This window comes from Pseudophryne corroboree, chromosome 9, assembly GCF_028390025.1.
Source record: "Pseudophryne corroboree isolate aPseCor3 chromosome 9, aPseCor3.hap2, whole genome shotgun sequence".
Lineage (NCBI taxonomy): Eukaryota > Metazoa > Chordata > Amphibia > Anura > Myobatrachidae > Pseudophryne > Pseudophryne corroboree.
Window position 1 is genome coordinate 434,456,501 of NC_086452.1, and position 26,720 is coordinate 434,483,220.

The window sequence follows — 26,720 nt, forward strand, 5'->3', positions numbered from 1 at the left end:
CCCCAGAATATTTGGGGCAGCTGAAATCACATCTGTCTTTTTGGGTGTTACACAAACCTCGACCGGCAGGTGATCAGTACTGATGTACAGTCTGTTCTATTCTGCATACTTGTTTAGAGAATTTTAACGACACTAAGGGCTGGATGCAATGAAGTCCGAGTTGGCCGGAGGTGCGGGTTCTCGGCCGAACTCGGATGTTGTTTTAAAGCGTCACTCATTTAGAAGGCATGGGTTTGCCTTGTACATGACTGCCGCTTTAAAAAAATGTCCGATTTTCACCGGGAACCCGCACCTCCGGCCAACTCGGACTTCATTACTTCTGTCTCTAAGGAAGAGACTTCTAATGAGTGGACAAATGTAGACATTACCCATAGCAACCTATCTAGCTCCTAACTGTCATTTTATAGAATGTACTATACTTGATAAATGCTAGCTAGAAGCGGCTCTTCTGCACTTGTCCACTTCTCCGTTCTTTTGAAGGCTTAATACGTTTGCCCCATGTCGGCGTGACGGCAGCATGTGATTGCATACGTCCTAACATTTCATTTCCCTGAATCAGGACAGGTGGTGTGGCCACATCTCAATTAGCGAAAGACTAGCACTAAAATGTAGATCATCTCCCCAATGGTAAACATCCCCTTTGAATTATTTTTGCAGTTTCCATAAGTGATCTCAGTAATTTATGTTGGGTGTGGAATTGAAGGTAGATAGTAACTAGGTCGACAGTGTCTAGGTTGACCACTATTGGTCGACAGGGTATCTAGGTCAACAGGGTCTTTAGGTCGACATGGTCTAGGTCAAAAGGTCAACATGAGTTTTTTTGGTGTCATTTTCTTTGTAGAGTGACCGGAACCCCAATTAATGCACCATGTCCCCTCGCATGGCTCACTTCGCTCGCCATGCTTCGGGCAAGGTGCCTCGCTTCGCTCGGCACAAGTTACCGTTCCAATCGTAGTCCACGTGGACCATTAAGTATGAAAAGGTTCAAAAAAAGAAAAAAAATTGTGAAAAACTTATGTCGACATTTTGACCCGTCGACCTAGAGACCCTGTCGACCTAGTTACTGTCGACCAATAGTGGTCGACCTAGAGACCGGATCCCATTTATGTTGCATTGATGTTAAGTTAAAAAATTAAACTTTGTCTATGACATTTTTAAAAGGAATTCTTTCTATAAATTGTATTTTTTGTTGTGTGTGTGTTGGGGGAAGGGGTTTATTGTCAATTATTCACACATTTCATGTCACTGACTGGGTTGGAAAATAAAAAGGTACTCGTACTGAGGGAATATGCTCAGACAGGTATCCGCAGCCCATCCGCGGTATATATACATCCAGATAAACACAATGTACTCTTGTTGTTGGCTTGTAATTCCCCCCCCTCCATGATGCTATGTTATGAAGAGTCTGTATCATTTAGCCTGGGCCCTAAATCACTGTTGGACTGGCGGCACGGCGGATATCTTGTGCTCATTATCTTTTCTTCTATCATTACAGACATCTCAACAGCGAGCATGCATTGGATGACAGGAGTACAGCTCAATGTCGAGTTCAGATGCAAGTTGTACAGCAATTAGAGTTACAGGTAAAATACCGTCACCGTTTTACTGGCTTCTTGTTTTGTCATTTAAATGTTCTTGTTCCCAGGGTTCTGTCCTTTTTCTTTTCTCCCCCGATATATGAACTCTGTAGTTAGGTTTCAAATTTGTCATGAATATTTTAGTCTTCTCACGTTCAGAAAATCCGATTGGTCTGAAATTTGCACCACAATAGAACAGTGCGTCAAAATAGAACATTGGCTTTAATGAAATAATGCACTCTCCAAAATCAATGAAAACCTGCATTCATCCATTAGGCTTTGGGATATCCTATTCCTATACTGAAGGGCTATGCTACAGCGGTAGAGCACTTCCTTCAAATCTTGGAGAGAGATAAAGTGTAAAATGACAGCAGCTGATTGGCTGATACTATATCTTTCTCCACTTTTTCTGTCTCTCAATATTTGATGTCTCCACCTAAATGAACATTGTTTTAATAGAGGAGGACTAAGGGCCTGATTCAGACCTGATCGTTCGCAGGGCTACGATCAGTCACACAGACATAGGGGGGGGGGGGACGCCCAGCACAGGGCTAGTCCGCCCCGCATGTCTGCCCCCCCCACAGAAGTACAAAAATTGCACAGCGGCGATGCTTTTGCACTTCAGGAGTATCTACCGTCCAGCGCAGCTTTTGCGTGCTGGCCGGGAGCTACTCGTCGCTGCCCTGGTCGCAGCGGCTGCGTGTGACGTCATGCAGCCGCTGCGGCCCATCCCCCGCACGGTCCGGACACACCTGCATTGGCCGGACCGCGCCCACAAAACGGCGGCTAAATGCCGCCGTGCCGCCCCCTCCCGCCCAGCGACCGCCTCTGCCTGTCAATCAGGCAGAGGTGATCGCTAGGCAACGACAGCCGTCGGCTGTCAGCCATGTGCCGGCGCCTGCACACTTCTGACCTGATCGTTGCGCTGCGATGAACGGTAGCATGCGATCAGGTCAGAATGACCCCCTAAGTCCTATGATATATCAGTACGGAAAATAATAGAGAGGTGCTTTCCATGTTTACATCAGACTACGTGTCGGCAAGCAAGTTGACATGACTTTGGAATCAGCCTTAATGAGCCTGAAATGGCTGATAACAGAGGACAATAAATTGAACACATTACATTGTTCCATATTAAAGGAAGGTTCACATACACACTTAGGATCTTGTATTTTAGGATTTATAAACCCTTTAATCTCCACATTTCTCAAAATCAGCATCTTAAGTAATGAGATTTGTTTTCTATTAAAGGGACTTTCTCCTCCGCAATGTCCCCTGCTTAATTGTTCCCAGTACAGGGGAAATCCTATGTTTACACTGTGCTGGTGCACAGGCTAAGTACATACTTAGGGAATTGTATCTCATCCTCAATGCCTTCTCTTGGTTGTATCTTTGACTCTCTGGCTGTCAAGCCCCACGCCTATTGATGTCATAGCCCATGCCATATGTCCCACACGTCCAAGCTATTGTAATGAAGATTATCACACTTCCAATACTGACAGGAGAGCTCTAGTAGGAGATTTAAAGGGTATGGGTAAGGTGATACAAACAATGGCAACTTTACTCAGTGGTGAGATTTTAATTTTACAACTCAATTTAAAACTTCATAAAACAATATTTTCATACATTTATCCATTAATATTTACATTAGCGGAATACAAAGGAATAGAATCGAACTGGGGTAACATTGTAAGTGGGGCAGAGAGGTATAGGGAGAATTGTGATCTGCCATTAAGTTAGATAAGCTGTCCCTGCTATAAAATCATTTTCAGTATAAACCTTAATACTACACTTTCTAGTACAAAGTGAATCATAGCCCAGTATACGAAGTTTGTAGATGATGGTTTCTACCAGCGTTAACGTGCAGGATGGTTGACGCTAAATAGGCCTTGGCAGAAGGTGAGACATTAACACCATCACGTCATGAGCTTGTGCTAACCCTGATTATGCTCAGCATTGCATACTTGCTTCTGAATGAAATGCCTGCTTTGTATGCAAGTCCGCAGAACGAAGATATATAGAGGGCCCTGGGCTAAATAGGGAAGATAATTACATTTGGAATTTTACAGAGTTTAAAGTCATTTGCAGCTTCAAATAGTCACTGAGAAATATCTGCAAAAACAGACTTAAACTTTCTGTTGTTGCTATCCCTCTGTAAAAAAAAGCATATATCTTTTTAATTACATAACATTTTAATTCCTATCTCAATTTGTCTTGTGTCATTTTGGCTCCTGCTTGAATCCGGGCCTTGATTTCTCCCCTTCCCTCCCAGTGTACTCTTCATTAACCCAGTATGGCCTAATTTATTTCCCGGTATGGTAGTGTGAAGCGTAAATTATCGAGTCTTGCAGAAACAATTACAGGAGGAAGTTGGCTATGTGGCCACATAAATGGAGACCAACCACACACCAAGCAATTACGCACTCTTATTAAGATTTACAGCTGATATTCTAGAGTGGAAATAATACATCAAACATCATTTTCTCCAGCAAATTTTAGTACTTGTATTTTATTGTTGTTATAAATGGTCATTTCCAATTATTTAATGTTCAAAAAAAAAAAAAGGTCAGTTTTATTAGAATCCCCTGTTGAAGCAACAGAACACTATTTTATTTAGTTACGTGTTCAGCCATACATGTGAAAATGGCGGCCCTTACCCTGCTTCAGTTCCTATAGTGGTGACAATGAGGCGCGAGTCACAAATACAGTACCTCATGGCTCGGTGACATCGCTAGATCCTAGTGAATAGTCATACTGCATATTAAGGAATGCTGGGTCAGCTCACAAGATTGCAGCCTCTGCTTTGAGTAGATGGTGGTACACTTAGGGTGCGCTTGTTATATAATGCGTAGTACACCACAGTTCATGGTGAGAAATCATTTTGAATATGAATAGATGGATCATTTTCAGTTAAATGTTTTGATCGTAATGTATAGCACAAACTATATAAATATCTAACATTAGCGATTTTAGTGCCGAAGTATATAGTATATCTTTTTTTTCCCCCTTTGTAACTTATTCTTTTATTAATTAATCTTTCCCCACTTTGGCAGCAGCAACATTTGTATACCTACTGGAATGCTGCACAGTTTTTTCCTACTATGCAAAACGATTTTGCAGCAGATTAGCAAAAACTATAGCATTATAAAGTGGACGTTAACATAGTATTTTGTCTAGAGCTCAGAAATAGATAGATAACTAAAACATTGCACTTCTCCTTATCTCAAAAATATATATATTCAAATAGAAAAATACATCTACGTATACTGTATATATATATATATATATATATATATATATATATTGGCTGTGAATCTGTTAGAGAAAGTTGGGAGACTACAATTAGAGAACACACATTTATTTTAAATACACATATAAAAACATAAAAGACAAAAAAACATAAAAATATAAGTTCATAAAATGCATGTGCTACAGCCTTTTGCAACAGTTGTTTCTCATTGTCTTAAAAGGACACAACAGTTTATTATCCAGTTTTCAAACATACATGTAGTGTGGTGAAATTGGATTATACCAACAATCTGTGTGAATAAATGATACTCAGGGATCAGTCCTAAATCGGATATCCTGCTATTTTAGCACATGCATTTTATGAACTTATATCTTTGTTTTTTGTCTTTTATATTTTTTTATGTGTATTTAAAATAAATGTGTGTTCTTATATCCAGTTGAAGTCTCCCAACTTTTTCTAACAGATTCACAGCCAATATATATATACGTAGATATATATTTTTTTAGATAATGAGAAGCGCGATGTTATAATTATCTATATTTCTGAAAGGGGTTGGTTTACCACTGGGGATTAGACCTCTCCTTTTTCTATTTGTGTCTAGAGCTCAGTCAGCTAAACAAATATGGTGTTCTTATAAATTTATATATATAGTAGACAGAAGAGGCGGCACTCCCAGCGTTTTAAAGTGAAAAAAATCTTTTAGTCAAGAACGACATTTCGGGGGGTCTCACCCCGTCATCAGACCCCCCGAAACGTCGTTCTTGACTAAAAGATTTTTTTCACTTTAAAACGCTGGGAGTGCCGCCTCTTCTGTCTACTATATATTGGGGATTCATCATCTCATGGAGGGCACCCCAGGAAGTTATAGTAGTGTGATGCTGTCCCTTTGAGTGCCGGGTTGGATATCTGTATGTATATATATATATATATATATATATATATACGTGTATGTATGTATGTATGTATATATATATATATATAGTTCAAAGTAGGTCCGGCACTCACTGTTACTTGTAATCGCTGTCCCTGTTGCTTTCCGTGGATGCAGAGAACACTGCCATGTAGAGAGAGGTGAACGGCGGCACTCAGGAAATAAAACGCAGACACAGCCACTTGTTTAAACCAACGTTTCAAAGCTGTCGCCCTGTGGGTCTGTGTCTGCGTTTTATTTCCTGAGTGCCGCCGTTCACCTCTCTCTCTCTCTCTCTCTCTCTCTCTCTATATATATATATATATATATATATATATATATTAACATAATAATTTTTGGGGCTCCTTAGTCATTTCCATGGCTGTAGAACACAGAACCCTTTATTTGTTTCATGTCATTGTCATGTAAGTAAGCATTTATTTAACGTTTATTGCTATTTTAATGTTTGTTGATATTTTTTTTGTTTGAATTATATGCTTATTGTTTTTGCTTCTTGTTTGTCATTGTTCTTTGTGAATCGTAACTGTTCCAAAGTTTCGCAGAGCTGTTGTTAACTTAGGGGGATATTCAATTAGGTCGGAATATGGGCACTAATTCGACCTACAGTATGTGTATTCAGTAGCGAGGGTTTTCGCCCATTTTTGGATCCATTTTCACCCATGCCTTTCCGTTTGTTTTTGTTTTTTTGTCGAATCGGCATGGGCGAAAACGGAACTAAAAACGGGCTAGAACACCCGCAAATTGGAAAAAACGTGTGTATCTACTGTATATTCGCCGATCCACGTGGTTTTCGCCCATGCAGGATTTTACGACCAGTCGGAAAAAACGGCACGGGCATTGAATTGGTCGAATGTAAATTCGAACTAAAACTGGACGAAAAGTGCTTGCACTAATTGAATAGCCCCCCCCTATGCCTGTAATTATTGCCATAATGCCATAAAAAGATCTGTCTTGCATGTAACGAACGGTCCTCCGTAGCATAGAATATTAATGGCTGGTAAAGGCTATACTGTCGTACTCAGCTTGTTGTTTTCACAAAAGCTAATCAGGCAATATATTTGCTATATATATATATATATATATATATGTATTAATGTATACAGTATATATTTGTACTTTATATTTACTGTATATTAACAAGGTTGTCTATTTACCTTATTCCTCGTCTGTAATGCAGTTGTGTGCGCCGAAAAGCTTCCTGTTACAGCCACTGTACAAACCAGAATAGTGCTTTGAACACTTCTTAAATTATTATGTATTATGTTTTAATGTTTATCTTCTTGTTCAGTGCTTTGTGCGTTACTTATAGGCTGTGCAGGGCTACAGGAATCTGCTAATCCTTCTGTGAATTCCTATTGTCTAGCATTGCTCGAGTTGCTCCCTTTAAAATTGGCAACATGAGTTGGAAAACACAGAATATAAACAGCCATTTATAGTAAACACATGAGTTTAGAAGGTCACTTCTGCGGATTCCAAAGTATTCAGTCAACATTAAAAAGGGCAACTTGTCACGCTTTCATTTGAGTCATTCGCTGTGGTACGGTCCTCTCGGATAAACGTTGTTGTCTTGCAGCTGTCACTGCGGCTTTGGTGTCTGTCTGTAGGTCTTTGAAGCCCCAAACGAGGAGATGATCGTCATGTAGTGATCTGGCTGGATTTGGAGGTCCTGTTAATATAGTTTGGGTTCCGCACAATCTGTAATTGTTTTATTTACTTGTATTATTAAATACTAATTATAGATTGCAATTTGCTGTCATTTTTGTTTTCTTTTCACTGGTACAATTGTAGTGTCTGTTTATTTGGTGCCAAGTATGTGCACTTCACAGTGAGCGCACCAGAGGGGGGTCTCTGTGCCGTGGAGAGTTTTGACTTTATAATAATGTCATTTACAGCAGTGGTTATTTATATTATCTAGAAAGAAAATAACATTGACATTGCCTGAGTGACATGTTCCCAGTGATCAGACTGGAATTGAGAGAGAGCATTATGGGTATATAGAAAATAAATTAATGTTGTAAATCTGGTTACAGCTTGTACTACAGCACATCAGTATGTATTATTCATCTGTCATTCACTTTATCACTTATTTAGAGCATACCCATCACAAACACAGTGGCAGCGCCTTTTAAGCGAGCCAAAACACAGTCCGTAAGCATTAGCCTATCCACTCGCTGGGAAGCAGTGACATCATTCTGGCACGAGGCACAAGATGATTCAGTGATGTCACCGGTTTCCAGTGAATCGATAGGCAGGCTGTTGTTGATTAAGACCACAAAATGGCCACCACTACTGCGTGCGAGTGACACTTGTCATCAGCGGGTGTCCTCCTGAGGCATCACCACAAGGAAATTATTGATGAACTGTAGCATTTAATCCAACAGTGGTAATGCTCATTAAATATTTGGCATAGACTCAATTACTTGGGATGATTTAAAATTATTATTATTATTATTAAACTCTTATTTATAGGGCCCTACACGTGGTCCACAGCTCTGTAGTTAGGGCAACAACAAGACAGTACATGGTAGCATAGCACAGTATAGTAGAGTAAATAATACAATATAGTATAACAAATAACACTACAACTCTCAACACAGCTTCTGATGCAAAGTGGATAATGAGGAATATTCTTTGCAAGCTAGGGGGCAATTGACAAGTTTAGAGACAACAAAAGTGGTGCTAAACAAAGATGGAGTGGAGTCCTGGGCCAGAGCGCCCAAGGAGGAGGTGACGAGTGTAGGCAGTGAGCAAGAGTAGTAGGACGGGTGGAGTCCTGGGTCAGAGCCCAAGGCAGAGCTGGATTAAGGGGGGGACTCCGGGGGTAAGTACCCCTGGGCCCCTCAGTCTGAGAGGGGCCACCAGCCACAGATCGGATCTCTGTTATAGATCCGATCCGCAGCTATGAGTTTCCCTGCAGGCACTGATTGCCGTCACTGCCGCCGGCGCCGCAGACCTTTGCTGGGTTGCTAGGTGACGGCTCAGCTAACCAATGGGCTGTACAGCTGCAGCCTGCGTCTCCTTTACTGGCTGGAGCGCAGGCTGAAGTGGAAACGGAGCAGCCTGTGAACTCGTGGAGCAGGGTAGATGTGCTCCGAGGAGAGCAGAGGATCTCTCCCTCTGCTCCTGTACTGTGTCTCTCGCAGCCTGTCTTTATCAGCAGCAAGACAAGTAAGACAGGCTGCATTGAATTTTTTCTTTGCTGTAAAGAATTAAATTTGAGTTAAGGCTCTGGGTCATATATATATGCATGTATTATTATTTTTGTTTTAATGGTTTTAATTTTAGACCTGAGAGGGCCCCCCTGTCTTAAGTACCCCGGGCCCTCCAAAGTCTTAATCCGCCTCTGGCCCAAGGAGGAGGTGACGAGTGTAGGCGGTGAGCAAGAGTAGTAGGACGGGCTAGAGTCCTGGGTCAGAGAGCCCAAGGAGGAGGTGAGGAGTGTAGGCAGTGAGCAAGAGTAGTAGGACGGGCTAGAGTCCTGGGTCAGAGAGCCCAAGGAGGAGGTGAGGAGTGTAGGCAGTGAGCAAGAGTAGTAGGACGGGCTAGAGTCCTGGGTCAGAGAGCCCAAGGAGGAGGTGAGGAGTGTAGGCAGTGAGCAAGAGTAGTAGGACGGGCTAGAGTCCTGGGTCAGAGAGCCCAAGGAGGAGGTGAGTAGTGTAGGCAGTGAGCAAGGGTAGTAAATGATGAGACAGGAGGGAGGAGGATCTTGCTTATTGGAGCTTACATACTAAAGGAACGGGAGACAAATGGATGACACAGGGGTGCTGAGGACATGAAGCAAGAGTGGAAGAGATGGAGGGTGATGTAAATTATGTGGTGACATGGTTAAGTGGTGGGTTGCTGTGGGTTTTCAGCATCCGTCTGAAGCTATGCAGGCTGGGGGATAGTTTAATAGAACGAAGGAGATCGTTCCCATAGTGGGGGACAGTATGGGAGAAATCTTGTATTCGGGAGTGAGATGGGGAAACCAGAGAGGAGGAAAGGTGACGCTTATTTTCCAAACAGAGAGAATAGGAGGGAGTATGAGGACATGAGGTTGGAGATGTAAGGACTTTAAATCTCAACCTATATGTTTGACATGAGTGGAGCATTCATCTTGGTGTTTCAGTAAGATTATTTGCCTGTAGACCCCCAATGGAACAGTGCCTCTAGTGGGCAGACTTCACAGGAAAATGTCAGGAAGCAAGTTTTGTTTTATCGAGAAATAACTGAAAGAAAGCATCTCCCAGAGATCCCTTGTATTAAACCACAATGATTGCTATAGAAAATATCTGATTTATAGATTTAGTAATGTTTTAGTATAATGTCCCTTTAACACTGTGATGGTCACACATATGATTACGGCTTGTTAATGAATAAGCGATGAGCAGCAGTGCCTGCAGCTTAGCGGCAAGTAGTATATAATGACCCGAGGCGTAATAACCTCTCGTAATTTCCTCATATATTGTTCATGCATTCATTCACAGAAATTAATTTTATGCAAAATCATTGCACAGTGTAATGTATGCAGTGGAATGGTGATCAGGTATGTGTCCCCTGCTCAGCGCCATGGCATTTGTGAAGGGCTATTACTGAGGCGATGCCGCATGCAACTCCAATTACATTTTTTTTGCTGATACTTTGCAAAATACATCTCAGTCTACTGCGTTGGAGCTTAGCAACTGATCCTGGGTGCATTTCACATGAAAAGGCCACTCAACCAAAATTCTACACAACAATTTCATGTTTCAGCATAGACCTAATCGCTCAGTGGAAACTGTAAGACATACTGCCTGCAGGGGAGATATATTCGTTCTTGCTCCTGACTCTGGACCAGTGCCAGAGGTGGAACCGGCTAAGAGTTCAGCCCTAGGGAGGAGATGGAGGTCACAGCCACCTGAAGGAGAAGGTGTGTCTGTTATGGGGTTGATCGCCCCCTCCCCTGGATCTGCCTCTGCTCTGGACTTCTGACAATAGAAAGGATGGCAGATGCATCTAAGCAACCACATTTCCCCTCCATCATACTAGCACAGATGGGCACCTAATACTATGGCCTGAACACTATATACCACAATCTGTGCCACCTGGAACCCATATCTGGGTCATGCTTAATCTTGAGTGGCCCTTTAGGACCCTGGGAAGAGTAGGCAAGTCTTCCAGAATGAGGGCCCGTCTGGCCACTGAATGTGGGAGGTCCATGTGGCTTGATGATACCATTTTCCTTTCCCACCTCCCACTTGGCTGCACCTTTAAACCCTGCCCCCCATAAACCTCGTGATACCTACCTGGGTGCCCCTTTCCATTCTCCCAGCCAATTTCTTTGCCTGACCATCCCTGCCCTCACTTCCTTGATCAGCTCCAGGTTTTCAGTTATAGAGCAAGTAGTTGCTTTTGCTTTCATTGTACTTGTGATCATCCAGTGGTCAATATACGGTATATGTATTTCTTTCTCTTAAAAAGGATTTGTCTAGTTTAATTTGAGTCTGTCTTAAAAAGGAAGGGCCCTGGCATAATTACTTCCCCTTTCATATGCCCAATACCGCCATGGTGCTCTTCTGTAATCTCTGCCCATTGCCGGTGAACTTGGGGGGCTGGGAGGAACAGTGTAAACATGCCATTAGTAGAACAAGTCTGCTAGCTCATTTTCACCAAGATGTGTTTTATAGCACAAGCGAACTTAATGTAACCTGTTCAATTCCCTTAGGTTCCAATCAGTGGGGGAAAATTAGGTTTTATGCTACTCGAAGCAACAGGTTACTTTGTACGTGAACATATTTTACAGCTGCTGAGAGCTGGCAACTCTCAGAAACTCTGGTGATCCCCGCGAGCGATAATAAGTTCCACAAAAAAAAAAATGAATCAAGCCGTATTTAAAAAATTCAATCGCACCACTCTCCATTGAAATGTAGATGCAATGCATTGTAAGTGCAATGCAATACAGTGGTGTCATAGACAGTACATATGCTCTGGTTTTCAATAGATATTGTACTGTGCTTAGGGAAACCAAGGCGTTCAGCTATAAACATACTGTGAGGCTTCTGAAATCACCATCGCTCTTACTGCCTGATCCGACTTCAGATCTCATTTTCATGTTGTCCTTTACAAACTATACTTTTATAATCTCCAAAATATGAACTTTAGGTATCGCCCGTAGTGTCTGTACAACAGGAGATCAGATTCGAGCAGGCATTGATATTATGTAATTGAACAAGAGCAAGCGGAGGCATTAGGTTGGGAATTATAAAAGTCATTTTGTGTGAGCAGCATTCAATCAGCTCCATGGAAGAGAATACAAATAAAATGGTTACATTCCTGTATCTAGTTAAGGTCAGACACTAATATGGTTTATACTGAAGCTTTGGGTGACGAGGCTCTGATTCATCCTCCCAGTAAGATTAATTATGTGCATTTCAAGATAATTTCAGTGTCTTCCCAGACGTTTCTAGAGATAGAATACAGCGCATATAGAAAACGTTGGCAGATTGGCGTAGTACTTCGCTGTTTGGCCACCCTGAATCGAAAACTCAAATTAGTCCATAATGAAAATACAACTTGTAACGGTCACATAGGTATATGTAAAAAAAAAAAAAAAAAATGGCTCCCACCTCCCTTTTTAACTTAGAAGTTGTAAGAGGGCAGGTGGAAGTGTGGACGGCATTAGCAGCTCCTCGACCGGGAGTGTGGCGATCACAACCAAGCACCCTTCCCAATGTAACTGATATGGAGGAGCAGTAGCTGGCAGCTTACCATGTAAGGAAACTGCCATCAGCCTTTGTATCTTCACCAACGCTCCTTGTGGGGTCGCCGTAGGAGGTCATTAAAACACCTAGCGATGAATGACATTCTGAAACCCATCCAGTGTTTTAGCGTCTGTTAACTGTTGACACCGTAGGCAACTGCATAAGGGGTCTATTTACTAAGCTTTGGATAGAGATAACGTTGACAGAGAAAAAGTATTAGCCAATCGGCTCCTAACTGCCATGCCACAGGCTGGGTTCGAAAAATGACAGTAGCTGATTGGCTGGTACGTTGACTTTATCTCCATCAATCAAGGCTTAGTAAAGAAACCCCTATGTCACCTAATGTCCTGTTTGCTTCAAAAGAGGTATGTCCACCAGGAGCCGGTTTGCAGCTCTGTTAGACTGGACTAGGTGGATCCAACGCTTCACCAGTGTGAGTTGAGATTCGATCTTAGTTATATTCGTTCAGTTTACAAAATAGCTGCCTCGAATGTGGGTTGGTGATGGCTACACTCTAAAATGTTGGTCATCATGTGGAAAGAACAATGGCCCTCATTCCGAGTTGGTCGCTCGCTAGCTGCTTTTAGCAGCTTTGCACACACTAAGCCGCCACCTACTGGGAGTGAATCTTAGCTTTGCAGAATTGCGAACGAAAGATTCGCAAAATAGCGAATAGAATAGCGATCAGAAATTTCTTTGCAGTTTCCCAGTAGCTCGATACTTACTCTGCCACTGCGATCAGTTCAGTCAGTTTCGTTCCTGGTTTGACGTCACAAACACACCCAGCGTTCGTCCAGATACTCCCCCGTTTCTCCAGCCACTCCCGCGTTTTTCCCAGAAACGGCAGCATTTTTCCGCACACTCCCATAAAACGGCCAGTTTCCGCCCAGAAACACCCACTTCCTGTCAATCACACTCCGATCACCGGAACGAAGAAATTTCTTCGTTAAGCCGTGAGTAAAATACCAAACTTCTTAGCAAATTTACTTGGCGCAGCCGCGGTGCGAACATTGCGCATGCGCAGTTTGCGGAAAATCGCTGCGATGCGAAGAAAAATAACGAGCGAACAACTCTGAATAAGGGCCACTGTTATTTACCTCACAATATTCCGTATATAATGGTTGAGTACGAAATCCCGACAGAAGACTAACAGCGGTATCCCAACTGCCAGAATCTAGACCACTTCTGGGTAAGTATTTCATCCTAATCCTAAGCCACACCACCAACAGCCTATCCCTGACCCTCCCCTCCCATAGCCTAACCCTAACCTCTCTCACCCCAGCAGCCTAACCCTAACCCTCCCCCTTGTACTTAACCCTAATCCCAACCCTGGTACTTATCTCCGGGATCTGTCGGAATTCAGACTGCCTGGAACCCGCTGTCGGTCTTCTGACTGCAGGGATTTTTGACCGCATCCCGTTTATAACTTTAATTACACATTGAAAGTCTTCCTCAGTATGGTTGCTGTCAGAAATTATGTTTTTGAAAAGGAAAAAAAAAGTGGCATGCACACTATGCTTATATTTTATTTTCCTTTCGTATTTGTGTAATGTAATTAGGAAGTTATAATAATATACAGGCATTTTCTGGCTTTTATTCTGGTGGTGGTAAGTTTGCTATCAGTTTACACTAGTTTGCCTAAAGAGACATTGTTTTATCTCTGTCCCATAAACCCCTTTACACCTCCCACAAATCTCCTTGGCAATCTTTTCCAGAGTGTACCCTAGGTTGTTTGACTACAATGTTCTGGTAAATCCCTGACACATCACTGTAGATAAGTTTTCTTTTTGATTATGCCAGTAGGTGGCACTGTATTGTTACGTCTCAGACAATGTTCTATTATATCTCAGCAGCGCAGTCTGTATGGCAGCTCTTACTGATGTTACTCACTGTAATTATGCAATACCAAGGTCTCTGTATACCAAAACATGCCAAATACTGTAGGTTTCAATGAACATTTTGAATGATGAAAAATAGTCTTAAAACAATATTCACTCCCTCCCATTTTATTGCTAACGCTTATCTTTCTGTCATTGCTTACAGCTTTCCAAAGACAAAGAACGCCTGCAAGCCATGATGACGCATTTACACGTGAAGTCAACAGAACCCAAAGCAAGCCCCCAACCTGTAAGTTGTTTATATTGTTTTTTTAGTGGGTGAGAGGGAATTTATACCTTAGATATGAACTATGTTCTCATGAATATTGGCCCCACCCACAAAATGGCTGCCTCCAATTGGCCTCACTTGCAATGTGCACTGGATGCACAAACTATTGCGAGAGTCTAGGATCCACAACTTAACACCGATGTGCCCTCTCAGCATGCCAGGTCCCGTGCAACTTAGCCGTGCCAAGCATATAAAGCGTCTCAGTTGTGCTGGGCATTTTGCGCCGTAAGACATTCACGTATGAGAACACATCTTAAGTTTTTCTACACTGATTCTACAATTGTTGGATCCAACGGCTTCCTTGAACTCTTTAACAATCTCGCAACTTTTTCAGTATATTGGCCCTCTTTCCGAGTTGTTCGCTCGCGAGCGGATTTTAGCAGATTTGCTCATGCTAAGCCGCCGCCTACTGGGAGTGAATCTTAGCATCTTAAAATTGCGAACGATGTATTCGCAATATTGCGATTACACACCTCGTAGCAGTTTCTAAGTAGCTCCAGACTTACTCGGCATCTGCGATCAGTTCAGTGCTTGTCGTTCCTGGTTTGACGTCACAAACACACCCAGCGTTCGGCCAGACACTCCTCCGTTTCTCCGGCCACTCCTGCGTTTTTTCCGGAAACGGTAGCGTTTTTTCCCACACGCCCATAAAACGGCCAGTTTCCGCCCAGTAACACCCATTTCCTGTCAATCACATTACGATCGCCAGAACGATGAAAAAGCCGTGAGTAAAATTCCTAACTACATAGCAAATTTACTTGGCGCAGTCGCAGTGCGGACATTGCGCATTAAGCGGAAAATCGCTGCGATGCGAAGATTTTTACCGAGCGAACAACTCGGAATGAGGGCCATTCTGTTGCCGGTGCCACTCACCTGTGTACATATGAGTGCATACAAATGGGAAGTATGGGAAGGGCATCAACAAAATGATTTCCTGTTTGGATAAGGTGAGCAATCCCCAGTGTAGAGCAATTGAAGGCTTAAAAGGATATTGTGAAATGTGATACATAGAAAAAAGAAAATGCAGACGCACACTCTATAGTACCAAGCATTGCTAATTAGAATAATTATAATAAACTCTGCAATCTGACATAGAGCACAATTCAGTTGCTTAGCATAACTTTTGTCCAGAAATATACGGGCCCACCCACTGTGACCAGGTGACCTCATCTGGTGGGTCCCTAACACTAAGGTTCAAGTCCAGGGCACGGGACCCCCCTCCCCCCCCCCTCCCCAATTCAATACAGCTTATTATGTTTAGGATATGCAAACCAAGGTCCCCCCACATATATAATATGATGCATATCAGGCACTTTCTAGTTTTAGTGTAGTGGACCTTTAAAAGGTGATTGTCATTATGTTTACAGCATTTGTTTGTTTTTTTATTAAGTCCATTTTACTTCCCAGTAAAATGATTTTTAACTTCTCCATCAATTTCTGCTGGGCAGGAGAACATCATCTTTCCTATTTTCTGCGCACAGTACTTCCTTATTATAAGAAGCAGGCATGCATATTTCTGACTGAAAAATGAATAGCTTTGGAATTCATACACAGCGGGCTTACTTGTGAGGAAAGTCTAATATTTCCGCACAGCGCTTTTATAACCATTTATTTAGAGTCCAAAGCGAACATTTGGCAGCTCCAACGTTGTTAAAAGCGAACATAAAGCTCACTGATATGTAAACCAACAATAGACAACCTGTGTGAGGTTTTCTATTGTCAGATGCAGAGATTGTTTGGATTAGTCTATGTCAATTTACCGTTGTACTACCCTTTGGAGAATATAGGAGGGGGGGAAAAATCAATTTGTAAATGAAAAGTGTCTAGGCTTACAGGCAATCAACTCCAACCCTTTTTAGTTTTTAGGGTTTTTTTTAGGTTTTTTGTTTTTTTTTTCTTAAAAGGGTGAGGAGAGTGCCGTATTGTCTGTTGTCTGGCTGCTAGGCTCAAGCGCTCTTTTCAGATTGAAAAATAGAATATGTTTCTTCATCTGATAAGTTTTAATTATTGGAAAGTTTAGAAAGCCATGCAAAGGATTAAATAGAAAGGTGCTTTGGGTTGAATCCATTCAATAGGCCGCAATGACATTGTGGGTAGAAATGACATTTATATATAATTTCAAACCTTTATCCTGGATTTTACTTATTGTTTTTGTGCGAGCTATCGGGAAGAAAATGAAGGCAACTTTCGCATTGCATCACACTAGTAATCACTGAGCACCAATGGAATTGCCCTTGACAGCAAACTTTTGGAAACAAGACTACTGAGGGCAGCCATTGTGTTCACTATTTCTATTGGCTATACTATCTTTTGAGATAGCTTGTAGAGAGATTGCAGACTTTGGCTTCAGTCAAGATTCACTGACCTCCAGCTGTAATACAGAATGTATGGTCAGAATGACTTACATTTGCAACATACATGTCCATTGATTGATTTGCCTATTTATGTAAAAGAAAGTGACATGGTCAATAAGAACAAATGTCTACCACTTGCAATGACGTCCATGCTGTGGTTTACATATAAAATACATGAGAATGTAGCCTGTAATGTCACTAGGAGCCAATGGTCACATCTAGGCCTTGAGTGTAACTACCAGGGTAGCAGAGATAATGGCCGCCTCCCGGCTGTTCTGGTACCTGCTGCTTTTTACCATCACAGGAAACATAGTCCATGCAGTAATATGGCTGTGACTGCTGACAGAGCAAGCCATTTTAAGTCCCGGAATGCCATGGGTAAGAGCTGCCATTATCAAGTCATAAAATTAAATTCTCAGCGTTGAAGGAACTCTGATGTCTCCGCCTGCTCTGAGCAGAAAAGCAGGGCCACACAGTAAGTGGTGGTGAGAGGGTGTCCTTTTATAGAAGCTTTGTGGACCCCTTCACTATATTTCTATGAGCCACACATATTTCCAGTTATGCCCCGCCCTAGACTGAGGGACTCCATGACTGATATTCCTAAACTAATTATTCCTAGGGATCAGACAGCACCCGCTTTATGCCACCACAAATTTGTCGGCTATGGGGTCTATTCAATGGTAGTCGGAATTGCCGTCTAGTTGGAAAGACGGCAGTTTCCGTCTTTTTGTGGTCGAATTAAGATTCCACCTATTCAATGGGGCTGCCGTTTTTCCATTTTGTCGGCAATTCAGACTTTTCGGAAAACACGTGGTTCAGTGGGTTAACAGCGGATTCACGTGTTTTGTCGGTTTTGCGGCCAAATCGACAGGTTTTTGACCCGTTTGCGACAATGTAAATCCGACTTTAAAAAAAGTCGGAACGGCATTATTGAAAACGGGCAAAGCCAGTCGGATTTGCCCGCAAATTGAATACATGTATTGAATACCCCCATATAGGCTTAAGATGGCCTTGCGCTGTTTTATCTAAGTTTTGGCTGAGATTTAGGCAGATCTTCGCTATATTTGCCAGGCTTATTCTGTGGATAATTATCTTGCCTTGTGGTCTCTTGAGGCCACATGCTACAATATCATGATACATAGAATCATAGAATTTGACGGCAGATAAAAACCGCTAGTCCCATGTAGTCTTGCCTGTTGATGGTTTCTAAACTGAAATGTGCGTGACCAGCTTAGAAGTTGGACCGCTATTTTGCTTTAAAAATTTGTGAGAATAGATTCCTGAAAATGTTTCACTGAATTTTGCTCCTATAAAAGAACATAGGATGGATAATAAGATTTTAAACCTACCGGTAAATCTTTTTCTCGTAGTCCGTAGAGGATGCTGGGGACTCCGTAAGGACCATGGGGATAGACGGGCTCCGCAGGAGACATGGGCACTTTAAGAAAGACTTTGACTCTGGGTGTGCACTGGCTCCTCCCTCTATGCCCCTCCTCCAGACCTCAGTTAGAGAAACTGTGCCCAGAGGAGACGGACAGTACGAGGAAAGGATTTTAGTTAATACAAGGGCAAGATTCATACCAGCCACACCAATCACACCGTATAACTTGTGATAAACTATCTAGTTAATAGTATGAAAAAACAACATATCATCGGTCCAAAACCGATGAAACTATAACATAACCCTTATGTAAGCAATAACTATATACAAGTCTTGCAGAAGTAGTCCGCACTTTGGACGGGCGCCCAGCATCCTCTACGGACTACGAGAAAAAGATTTACCGGTAGGTTTAAAATCTTATTTTCTCTAACGTCCTAGAGGATGCTGGGGACTCCGTAAGGACCATGAGGATTATACCAAAGCTCCCAAACGGGCAGGAGAGTGCGGATGACTCTGCAGCACCGATTGAGCAAACAGGAGGTCCTCCTCAGCCAGGGTATCAAACTTATAGAACTTTGCAAAGGTGTTTGACCCCGACCAAGTAGCAGCTCGGCACAGCTGTAGTGCCGAGACCCCTCGGGCAGCCGCCCAAGACGAGCCCACCTTCCTAGTGGAATGGGCCTTAACCGATTTCGGTAACGGCAATCCTGCCGTAGAATGCGCCTGCTGAATCGCGTTACAGATCCAGCGAGCAATAGTCTGCTTTGAAGCAGGGCCACCAACCTTGTTGGTTGCATACAGGACAAACAGTGCTTCTGTTTTTCTGATCCTAGCCGTTCTGGCCACGTAAATTTTCAAAGCCCTGACCACATCCAGGGACTCGGAATCCTCCAAGTCACGTGTAGCCACAGGCATGACAATAGGTTGGTTCATATGAAAGGATGAGACCACTTTAGGTAGGAATTGAGGACGGGTCCGCAATTCCACTCTATCCATATGGAAAACCAGATAGGGGCTTTTATGTGATAAAGCCGCCAATTCCGAAACTCGCCTAGCCGAAGCCAAGGCTAACAACATGACCACTTTCCAAGTGAGATATTTCAACTCCACTGTTTTAAGTGGTTCAAACCAATGTGACTTAAGGAAACTTAACACCACGTTAAGGTCCCAAGGCGCCACCGGAGGTACAAAATGAGGCTGAATATGCAGTACTACCTTCACAAAAGTCTGTACTTCAGGTAAAGAGGCCAATTCCTTTTGAAAGAAAATGGTAAGGCCGAAATCTGGACCTTAATGGAGCTTAATTTTAGGCCCAAATTCACTCCAGTTTGTAGGAAGTGAAGGAAACGGCCTAGATGGAATTCCTGGCCTCACAACAAGCAACATATTTTCGCCATATACGGTGATAATGTTTAGCCGTCACGTCCTTCCTAGCCTTTATTAGCGTAGGAATAACTTCATCCGGAATGCCTTTTTCTGCTAGGCTCCGGCGTTCAACCGCCATGCCGTCAAACGCAGCCGCGGTAAGTCTTGGAACAGACAGGGCCCCTGTTGCAACAGATCCTGTCTGAGAGGAAGAGGCCACGGATCTTCTGTGAGCATTTCCTGCAGATCCGGATACCAGGTCCTTCGTGGCCAATCCGGAACAATGAGTATTGTTCTCACTCCTCTTTTTCTTATTATCCTCAACACCTTGGGTATGAGAGGAAGAGGAGGAAACACATAGACCTACTGGAACACCCACGGTGTCACTAGGGCGTCCACAGCTACCGCCTGAGGGTCTCTTGACCTGGCGCAATACCTTTGTAGCTTTTAGTTGAGACGGGACGCCATCATGTCTATTTGGGGCAGTCCCCACCGACTTGCAATCTGCGCGAAGACTTCTTGATGAAGTCCCCACTCTCCCGGATGCAGGTCGTGTCTGCTGAGGAAGTCTGCTTCCCAGTTGTCCACTCCCGGAATGAACACTGCTGACAGAGCGCTTACATAATTCGCCACCCAGCGAAGAATTCTGGTGGCTTCCGCCATTGCCACCCTGCTCCTTGTGCCGCCTTGGCGGTTTACATGAGCTACTGCAGTGACGTTGTCTGACTGGATCAGAACTGGTTGATCGCGAAGTAAGATCTCCGATTGACGTAGGGCGTTGTATATGGCCCTTAGTTCCAGGATGTTGATGTGAAGACAAGTCTCTTGACTTGACCAAAGGCCTTGGAAATTTCTTCCCTGTGTGACTGCTCCCATACCTCGGAGGCTCGCGTCCGTGGTCACCAGGATCCAGTCCTGAATGCCGAACCTGCGGCCCTCTAGAAGGTGAGCACTTTTCAGCCACCACAGGAGAGATACTCTGGCCCTGGGGGACAGGGTGATCCGCTGATGCATTTGCAGATGTGACCCGGACCATTTGTCCAATAGGTCCCATTGGAATGTCCTTGCATGGAATCTGACGTAGGGAATGGCTTGGTATGTCGCCACCATTTTTCCCAGGACTTGAGTGCAATGACGTATTGACACTTGTTTTTTGCTTCAACAGGTTCATGACTAGAGTCATGAGTTCCTGCGCTTTTTGTGTCGGAAGAAAAATCCTCTTCTGGTCTGTGTCCACAATCATGCCCAAGAAGGGCAGACGAGTTGTAGGATTCAGCTGCGACTTTGGAATATTGATAATCCAGCCGTGTCGCTGTAACACAGTCAGTGAAAGTGATACGCTGTTCAGCAACTTCTCCCGTGATCTCGCTTTTATGAGGAGATCGTCCAAGTACGGGATAATTGTGACACCCTGTTTGCGCAGGAGCACCATCATTTCCGCCATTACCTTGGTGAAAATTCTCGGGGCCGTGGATAGCCCAAACGGCAACGTCTGAAATTGGTAATGACAATCCTGTACCGCAAATCTCAGGTACGCCATCCTTTATGTCCAGAGATACCATAAAATCTCCCCCTTCCAGGCTGGCGATGACCGCTCTGAGCGATTCCATCTTGAACTTGAACCGTTTTAAGTAAAGGTTCAGGGATTTTAAATTCAAAATGGGTCTGACCGAACCGTCCCGTTTCGGGACCACGAACAGAGTTGAGTAGTACCCCTTCCCTCTTTGAAGCAGGGGGAACCTTTACCACCACTTGTTGAAGACACAATTTGCGAATCGCATGTAACACTATCTCCCTTTCCAGGGTGTAAGTCGGTAGGGCCGATTTGAAAAACCGGCGAGGAGGCACCTCTTCGAATTCCAGCTTGTAACCCTGGGAAACAATTTCTATTGCCCAGGGATCCACCTGTGAGTGAACCCAGATGTGGCTGAACCGTCGAAGACGTGCCCCCACTGGGGCGGACTCCCCCAGGGGAGCCCCAGCGTCATGTGGTGGATTTTGCAGAGGCCGGGGAGGACTTCTGTTCCTGGGAACTAGCTGTGTTATGCAGCTTCTTCCCTCTGCCCTTACCTCTGGCTGGAAAGGACGATCCACGTACTCTCTTGCTTTTATTGGAACGAAAGGACTGCATTTGATAATGAGGCGCTTTCTTAGATTGTGAGGGAATATATGGCAAAAAATTCGATTTACCTGCCGTAGCCGTGGAGACTAGGTCCGAGAGGCCTTCTCCAAACAATTCCTCACCCTTGTAAGGCAACAACTCCATATGTCTCTTGGAGTCGGCATCACCTGACCACTGTCGGGTCCATAAGACACGCCTAGCAGAAACAGACATAGCGTTTATCCTGGAACCCAGTAAACTAATGTCTCTTTGAGCATCCCTCATATATAAGACAGCATCTTTTATATGCCCTAGGGTCATTAAAATGGTATCCTTATCAAGGGTCTCAATATCCGCTGATAAGGAATCTGTCCATGCTGCTAAAGCACTACAAACCCAGGCCGACGCAATAGCCGGTCTGAGTAACGTAACGTACCAGACAGAATGTGTGTAAATGGACTTTAAGGTAACCTTCTGCTTGCGGTCAGCAGGATCCTTGAGGGTAGCCGTATCTTGGGATGGAAGTGCTATCTTTTTTGATAAGCGCGTCAAAGCTTTGTCAACCCTAGGGGAGGATTCCCACCGTATTCTGTCCTGTGACGGGAAAGGATACGCTATTAGAATCCTTTTGGGAATCTGCAGTTTTTTGTCTGGAGTTTCCCACGCTTTTTCGCATTATTCGTTCAGCTCATGTGATGAGGGAAAGGTGACCTCAGGTTTCTTTCCCTTATACATGCATACCCTCGTGTCAGGGACAAGGGGTTCCTCAGTGATATGCAAAACATCTTTTATTGCGATAATCATATATCGAATACATTTAGCCACCTTTGGCTGTAATTTTGCATCATCGTAGTCGACACTGGAGTCTGAATCCGTGTCGGTATCTGTGTCAACTATTTGGGATAGTGGGCGCTTCTGAGACCCCGAAGGTCCAGGCGACATAGGGACAGACATGGGTTGACTCCCTGACTGTACCCCAGCTTCAGCTTTGTCTAATCTTTTGTGCAATAAATTAACATTAGCACTTAAAACATTCCACATATCCATCCAGTCAGGTGTCGGCACTGCCGACGGAGACCTAACATTCATACACTCCCTCTCCTCCTTAGGTGAGCCTTCAATCTCAGACATGTCGACACACGCGTACCGACACTCCACACACACACACACACACACACACACACACACACACACACACAGGGAAGCTCTTTTCTGAAGACAGGTTCCCCACCAGGCCCTTTGGAGAGACAGAGAGAGAGTATGCCAGCACACACCCCAGCGCTATATGACCCAGGAAAAAACAGTATGTTTACCCAGTAGCGCTTTTGTTATGTATATGCGCCAATTATGTGCCCCCCCTCTTCTTTAAAACCCTTCTTTCACTGTGTGTTAAGCAGGGGAGAGTCCGGGTAGCTTCCTCTCAGCGGTGCTGTGGAGAAAAATGGCGCTGGTGAGTGCTGAGGAAGAAGCCCCGCCCCCTCGGCGGCGGGCTTCTGTCCCGCTCAAATTTCTCAATAACATGGCGGGGGCTCTTTATATACATGTACAGTGCCCAGCTGTACATGTATATATCTATATATGCCACAGGAGAGGTTTATATTGCTGCCCAGGGCGCCTTCCCCTGCGCCCTGCACCCTTACAGTGACCGAGGTGTGTGAGGTGAACGGGAGCAATGGCGCACAGCTGCAGTGCTGTGCGTTACCTCTATGAAGATCAAGGTGTCTTCTGCCGCCTCTGATGTTCTTTTCCTCAATACTCACCCGGCTTCAATCTTCCGGCTCTGCGAGGAGGACGGCGGCGCGGCTCTGGGACGGACGGCTAGGGCGAGACCTGCGTACCGATCCCTCTGGAGCTAATGGTGTCCAGTAGCCTAAGAAACAGAGCCCTGAAACTCAGAGAAGTGGGTCTGTTTCTCTCTCCTCGGTCCCTCGATGCAGGGAGTCTGTTGCCAGCAGGCTCCCTGAACATAAAAAACCTAACTAAAATGCTTTCTTTACAGGAAACTCAGGAGAGCTCCTGAAATGCACCCAGTCTCCACTGGGCACAGTATCAAACTAAGGTCTGGAGGAGGGGCATAGAGGGAGGAGCCAGTGCACACCCAGAGTCAAACTCTTTCTTAAAGTGCCCATGTCTCCTGCGGAGCCCGTCTATCCCCATGGTCCTTACGGAGTCCCCAGCATCCTCTAGGACATTAGAGAAATTATTGATAAATTCATTTTTTTTATTATTAACAAAATTATAGTAGCTCTAAATAGTTGCAGTATAATGGGGCAGATGTATTAGGACTGGAGAAGTGATAAAACAGTGATAAGTGCAAGGTGATAACGCACCAGCAACGGTGCTGGCGACAGCGATGCGCAGTCCCACGCGTCGCTATCGCCGGCTGTAGATTTGGCATGGGTGAAATGAGCGGGCCCCCCTCGCTCAGCACACATCGTGCTGAGTGGGGGGAGAGATGTGCTGAGCGGTCTATGCTAGATCGCTCAGCACATATCTCCCCCGTGTGTTCCTTTTTTGTGTTGATCACAAAAACAATATTGTGATTTACAGTATATCTCTTTTATAATGTCACAGTCAAAGGAACAGTTTACAGTCCACTTCCGTCGGAAGTTTCAGGTGTCCATAAAAACCCAGACTACATTTTAATTAGAAAAGTTGCCGTCAACATTTTGTATATTGTATCGGGAATAATTGCTTTATTTTTTTTATTTTTTTTGAGTATTCCCAAACGTCACACAACTGTCATCCATGAAGGAGGCAATATAATTTTTTCTAATGGCTGAGCAGTAATTAAGTTTTTCCGACAGTGAACCAATTCAGACTTGACCTAAAACATTTAAAATAACATTTTCAAATCAAATGCTTGGTTAAATATTCCATTCTGTGTATTTCTTTTCACTGTAAGCTGAAAGCAATTAATGATTTTTTTTTTAGTAGAATAAAAAGCAAAAAAAAAAAAAATATGATAAATAGAAATATGCACAGCCAATTAAATATACCATAAAACTATGTTGTAAGTATGCTGCAATAATATCAAATAAAATGGTTGAGTTATACAGTATTTAGAGGGTTTTTTCTAATATTTGCACACTTGGCAGAACCATTATATGGCCCAAAACATAATTACATATTTCCATTTATTTTAAGCACAATTAAATAAACATTTAATCATTTTAGTTTTGGGAATGAGGGTATATGAATTAAGAAAATGGAAACTGGAGAAATACTTGCTTGGCAATGTCATGGAAATTAAAGATAAGACACAAGTGTTTGTGCAGTGCATATTTGGGTAAAGTTTTAGTATTAGACGTCATTTGTAATTGTAAATTGTTTTTGTCTTCCTAATATTTTTGGTATCTTGGGATAAATTTACGAAAGTTCAACTTTAATCAATCTTAAATCGATGTTGTGTTTCAGGGGCAAACTCACACATTTACTAACATTTAAAAATTGATGCTAATGTCTGTTAGTAAATGTGCATTTTAGCCCCTGAAACACAACATCGATTTAGAACGATTTAAAATCGACCTTTAGTAAATTTACCCCCTAGAGTTATGATACTTATAACCAGAAGTACATAGGAATAGTTAATTTGTCAGAGAGAAGGATGCCTTAATAAGCTGTGTGCTGTTTATTTTTATTTTTTTCGGAAACTGACAGAGGTGGAACCCGTAATGGAAAGATATTACGATTTTGATGGATGGAGACAAAACTCCTGCTAATCAAATGCTAAATCAGGAACTACTGTCTTACTGTACATCCACTGGGCGGAAATGATAGGAGTGGTCCCTTTAAAATTGTTATCTCGCTGCTCGTTACTGCCTATTGCTCCTTATTACAGTCTCCAATCTTCAGTGATTAAAGCTCAGAATATTCTGTGCAATTAAATCATCAATTTTGACCCTGAGCAGACTGGCGCGGCTAATAGCACAATCTGTGCCCTGGAGCGTAAGGTACAGCACCAAGCTGGCACATGTGGTGGGTAGGGCTGCGTGTTCCGGTATTGTTGGCGTCCGGCAAAGGGTTAAAAACCATCTTTTATTTAAGTAAAGATATAAGCGCATCCCTCGTGATCTCTAGACAGTCTTCTCATGTAATACATTTAAGAAAAACAAAAAGATACAATTATGTGTGCTGAGCAGGACAGTTAATGGAAATCCATTTTGATTAGGGGTTTACATCACTGCCTGTTTATGAAAATTACTGGTGAGTCATTCATCATTTTTAAAGAGATGTTATAGGCAGTGAGAATAAAGCGTGCCGTGCCCTCGATATTATTAACATCTAATTCACAAATGAAATGCGGTCAGTGCATTGTGTTCCTATAAATGTATAGAAAAAAACAGCAAGAAGAGGATTTTTGAATCTGTTGTTACACTTTGCAGTAATTGAACATGCTTTATTCATGTTTTATAAGGGGAATTGGTAAAGTGTAAGGCACATGTGCATCTAAAATGCATTCGGAACAATAAAGTTTAGTAAAATAACAATTGTCATTAGAACTGATTCTGGAAACTTGGGAAATAATTTTTTTTTTTTTTTAAACAGTACTCGAAGTATCCCATATTTGTTTTATATACTCTGTGACATTAACAATACTTACACTTTGCATTTGAGTGTGAATGTATCACCTTGCTGCAACAACATTTTACATGTGAGGACAGTGATGGATTGCTTCTGCCCAGCGGTTGCCTAACCTAGTTTACATGACACTGTACAGGGATTGTTTATGCTGTGGTCTTTTAAAGAGTAATATATAATATAAGTAATATATAATAAACAGTAGGTATAAGACTCCGCTGCGGAGAGAGGAGGCTAAGACAAGAAATATCCAAAAAGAAGTAATATTTTGTGGCTTTGCTCTTGGAAATTAGGA

General features: G+C 43.1%; 1 protein-coding gene across 7 annotated transcripts in view; it reads left to right on the plus strand.

Moving 5' to 3' along the window:
- The window catches only part of FOXP1 (forkhead box P1), a 417,384-nt gene that overhangs the window by 351,623 nt on the left and 39,041 nt on the right, over positions 1–26,720 (plus strand). For all 7 annotated transcript variants that reach the window (XM_063941041.1, XM_063941042.1, XM_063941047.1 and 4 more), the window contains 2 exons: positions 1,496–1,583; positions 14,521–14,604. In XM_063941041.1, the coding sequence (XP_063797111.1) occupies positions 1,496–1,583; positions 14,521–14,604 (172 nt within the window). The remainder of the gene's footprint in view (positions 1–1,495; positions 1,584–14,520; positions 14,605–26,720) is intronic.